This window comes from Spinacia oleracea, chromosome 1, assembly GCF_020520425.1.
Source record: "Spinacia oleracea cultivar Varoflay chromosome 1, BTI_SOV_V1, whole genome shotgun sequence".
Taxonomy (NCBI): domain Eukaryota; kingdom Viridiplantae; phylum Streptophyta; class Magnoliopsida; order Caryophyllales; family Amaranthaceae; genus Spinacia; species Spinacia oleracea.
In genome coordinates, this window is record NC_079487.1 from 29330823 (window position 1) to 29334380 (window position 3558).

A 3558-nucleotide genomic window follows, 5' to 3' on the forward strand; every position below is an offset into this window, starting at 1 on the left:
CAAATATTTAATTTAACATCTTAAATTTACGAAATTTTGCATTCGAAAAACTAAAACCTTCGAAAAGTCATAGTTAGGCTTCGAATTTGAGAATTCTGGGTTCGGCAGAAAAATCCTGTTTTTGTCAAAATTTTAGAATGCCTTTTACATGCGGAATTGACACAAAAATCACTCGATTTGGATGAGTAACGAAGAAACTGCCGAAAAAACTGCGTACGTATAATTAAATAAACGCAATTTGCAATTAATTAACAATTACGAAAATTAATCACCCCTTTTAATTCTTGCAAATTTGTAATATTTAACCATGTTCATGCAATTTAGATTATGAAAATAATAAGGGGCTCGTGATACCACTGTTAGGTTATGATACATATGATATTACATAAATCATGCGGAAACAACCATTAACCCAGGAATACATATTATTTACACATAATCATATATCATAATTTAGATGCATACTCTTTGTTGCGTGCCCTCCCTAGCTGCGCCCGAACCGAGCAAGAACAAGTCTTTAGGACTCCAAGTGTCGTCCCTCCGTAGATAGTCCACAGCACGTCCGGATCCGCCTTAAGATTGACCAACTAGAATCGCCCTTAAGGTACTAGAATTTTCGGCACTTTTGAGCAAGATGTGTGACTGAATTTTTCTCTCAAAAACTCACTTTGAATACTTGAAAACTCGTTATAAATTGTGAACCCAGGCCACATATTTATAGGGGTATGGAAAGAGAATTGGAATCCTATTAGGATACGAATTAATTAAACTTAGAATCCTACAAGAACTCTAATTAATTAATATATCAAATAGAATTAGGAATTTAATCATTAACCGAACTCTGCACGTTTTAGGAATCGTGCATGAACACAAACTCACACACACACACAGGGCAGCCACGATGGCCGCCCATGCGCGTGCGTGCGAGCAGCAGCCCACGCAGCGAGGCCCACGCAGCCGCGGCCTTGGCGCGCGCTGGTCCTGCCTTGCGGTAGGCCTGGGCGCTGCCTTGGCTGGGCTTGTGGCGCGCGTTTGGCTTGCTGGGCGATGGCCTGGCTTCGAGCTGGGCCCTCGTCCGGCAGGCCTCGTCCGATGCTTATTCGTACGATACGCTTCCGATTAAATTTCCGATTCCGGAATTCATTTCCGATACGAACAATATTTAACATTTCCGATTCCGGAATTAATTTCCGTTTCGAACAAATATTTAATATTTCCGTTTCCGGAATTATTTTCCGATTCCGATAATATTTCCGATTCTGACAATATTTCCGTTTCCGGCAATATTTCCGATTCTGGCAATATTTCCATTTCCGATAATATTTTCCGATACGTACCATGTTTCCGTTTCCGGCAACATCTACGACTTGGATAATATTTATATTTCCGATACGATCCATATTTCCGTTTCCGGCAATATCATCGTTTCCGGAGTATTCATTTCTTGCCTGTGACGATCTCAGCTCCCACTGAAACCAAGATTCGTCGATTCCGAATATTCATAGATGGAGTATTTAATGCCATTAAATACTTGATCCGTTTACGTACTATTTGTGTGACCCTACGGGTTCAGTCAAGAGTAAGCTGTGGATTAATATCATTAATTCCACTTGAACTGAAGCGGCCTCTAGCTAGGCATTCAGCTCACTTGATCTCACTGAATTATTAACTTGTTAATTAATACTGAACCGCATTTATTAGACTTAACATAGAATGCATACTTGGACCAAGGGCATTATTTCCTTCAGATTCTTGTTTTGCTTGGTCTTAAAATTCAGTTTCTCTTCAATTAGTTGAGCATAATGAGTTGATTATGCAGAGAATTTAGGCTAATGTTCTAATATTGGATGAATTTACAAATTAGGGTTTGATATTTATGGTTTGGATGTTTTGGATGTTTTCCCCCACCAGATGTGTGAGGATTTGATTTTTAAATTGGTTGGTCATGAGCTTGAAGATATATCTATACTCGATATTAAGCCTTGGGTAATGCATGCTGAAGTTGCTGAGAAGTTTTTGTCCTTTGAAAACCAAGTTTTTCTAGCTGGTGATGCCGCTCATCGTTTTCCTCCAGCCGGTGGATTTGGTATGAGCAAATCTACTAATTTACTAGTTTCTTGAGTTGAGATGTGAGGCACATTTATGTATCGCAACTGTGCCTTGTAGTAATGTACTACTTTTTCATGCTATGTGTAGGCATGAATACTGGGATTCAGGATGCTCAAAATCTTGCTTGGAAGCTGGCTGCAGTTGTCAACGGTATTGCTCCAACCACACTTCTCATCACATATGAAACATAACGGAGGCCGGTATTGGCATATTTTCTTTGGTCTGCTGTCTTATTTTTATTACTTCCTGAGTTTCTCGTACCTCAGTTTCCCATTGCTTAACCATTTTTCCGGTAATTGTCATATTGCTATGTTTAACACTGTCTCTTATTCCTTAGTTTTTCATTTCTTAACCATTTTCCGGTAATTGTCAGATTGCCATATTTAACACTGCACTTAGTGTTCAGAACTTCAGAGCAGCCATGGAAGTCCCTGCTGCCCTTGGACTTGACCCTACAGTTGCAAATTCAGGTGCTCAAACTTCAATTGACTCGACATTCCCAACCAACTACTTTTAACTTCCTTATTCGTCATTTTTCTATTGTTGTTAGTCACATCTCATCAGTTGTTCAATCTTTTTTCTACCTGATGGTCTTGTGTTCAGCTTGTTTTTTTTCCTTTTGTCTTGCTATGTACCTTGCAGTTGCCCAGATGTCGTTGTCTCATGTTTTCTGTACTCAGCTCTAGTTTTGCATTGTTATGATTAACATAGAGTAATTATATCACAGTTTGTTGTGTGAACTCCGTTAAGGTTAGTTTCAACAACAGCTGCCCTCGTTCTATTTTTCCTAAGATGCTTGCTTGTTGAATTTTTTTTAACATTTTCAGACACAAGTCCTGATTTCCAGTTCCCACCTTTTTATATATGAGTTTTGCATTTGGCTTGGGAGCTATTTGAATCAAAAGCACAAAGCAACCAAAGTGTAGGATCTTTAAGACAGATGGTTTTATTTTGCAGCTATATATCCAAGTCCTGCAGCATCTAAAGCTGAGTTATATAAAGTCATGATCAGTATGGTTTATTTCAGGATCACAACCATGCTCAATGTGGAATTACAGAGGTATTCTACTAATTGTTTAATTTCAGAAAATAGGTTGATGCATTTTTTTGCTTGTATATACATATACTCCTTTCCAATTTCCATCACGTGTCTTGTATTCCTGGCTGTCATCTCATGGCTTTCTGAATTAATGTTCTTTTATAATGTTATGTCTGTAAACAAATGGAATGACGACAGTGTAGTAAACTGAAGGCCTTATTGAGTTGTTGACCGGCAGGCTGGATCATGTCCTTGATGCTTGTTACCATGGATTTAAGGTTAATGATGTCCAGTCAACACCTTTTATACCCTAAATTTCTGTCAGATCTATTTTATACCAAGCCCACAGATATTGTTCAGCCTAAAATCTGATGTATATCTCAGCTGATTTGTTTTAAATTGGGAAAATG

At 38.4% G+C, this 3558-nt stretch overlaps 1 protein-coding gene across 1 annotated transcript; it reads left to right on the top strand.

Moving 5' to 3' along the window:
* Nucleotides 1–1891: 1891 nt before the first annotated feature.
* Nucleotides 1892–2300, top strand: LOC130463559 (uncharacterized). The gene is made up of 2 exons (XM_056832726.1): nt 1892–2086; nt 2197–2300. Exons 1-2 carry the CDS (start codon nt 1912–1914, stop codon nt 2298–2300), a joined length of 279 nt encoding a protein of 92 aa, XP_056688704.1. The 5' UTR covers nt 1892–1911.
* Nucleotides 2301–3558: the final 1258 nt, after the last annotated feature.

Excerpts from the sequence above, each read along its gene's own strand:
- LOC130463559 (XM_056832726.1), top strand. The coding sequence starts at position 1,912 with ATGTGTGAGGATTTGATTTTTAAATTGGTTGGTCATGAGCTTGAAGAT. Across the intron at positions 2,087-2,196 it reads TCCTCCAGCCGGTGGATTTG|GCATGAATACTGGGATTCAG; the intron begins GTATGAGCAAAT and ends TGCTATGTGTAG.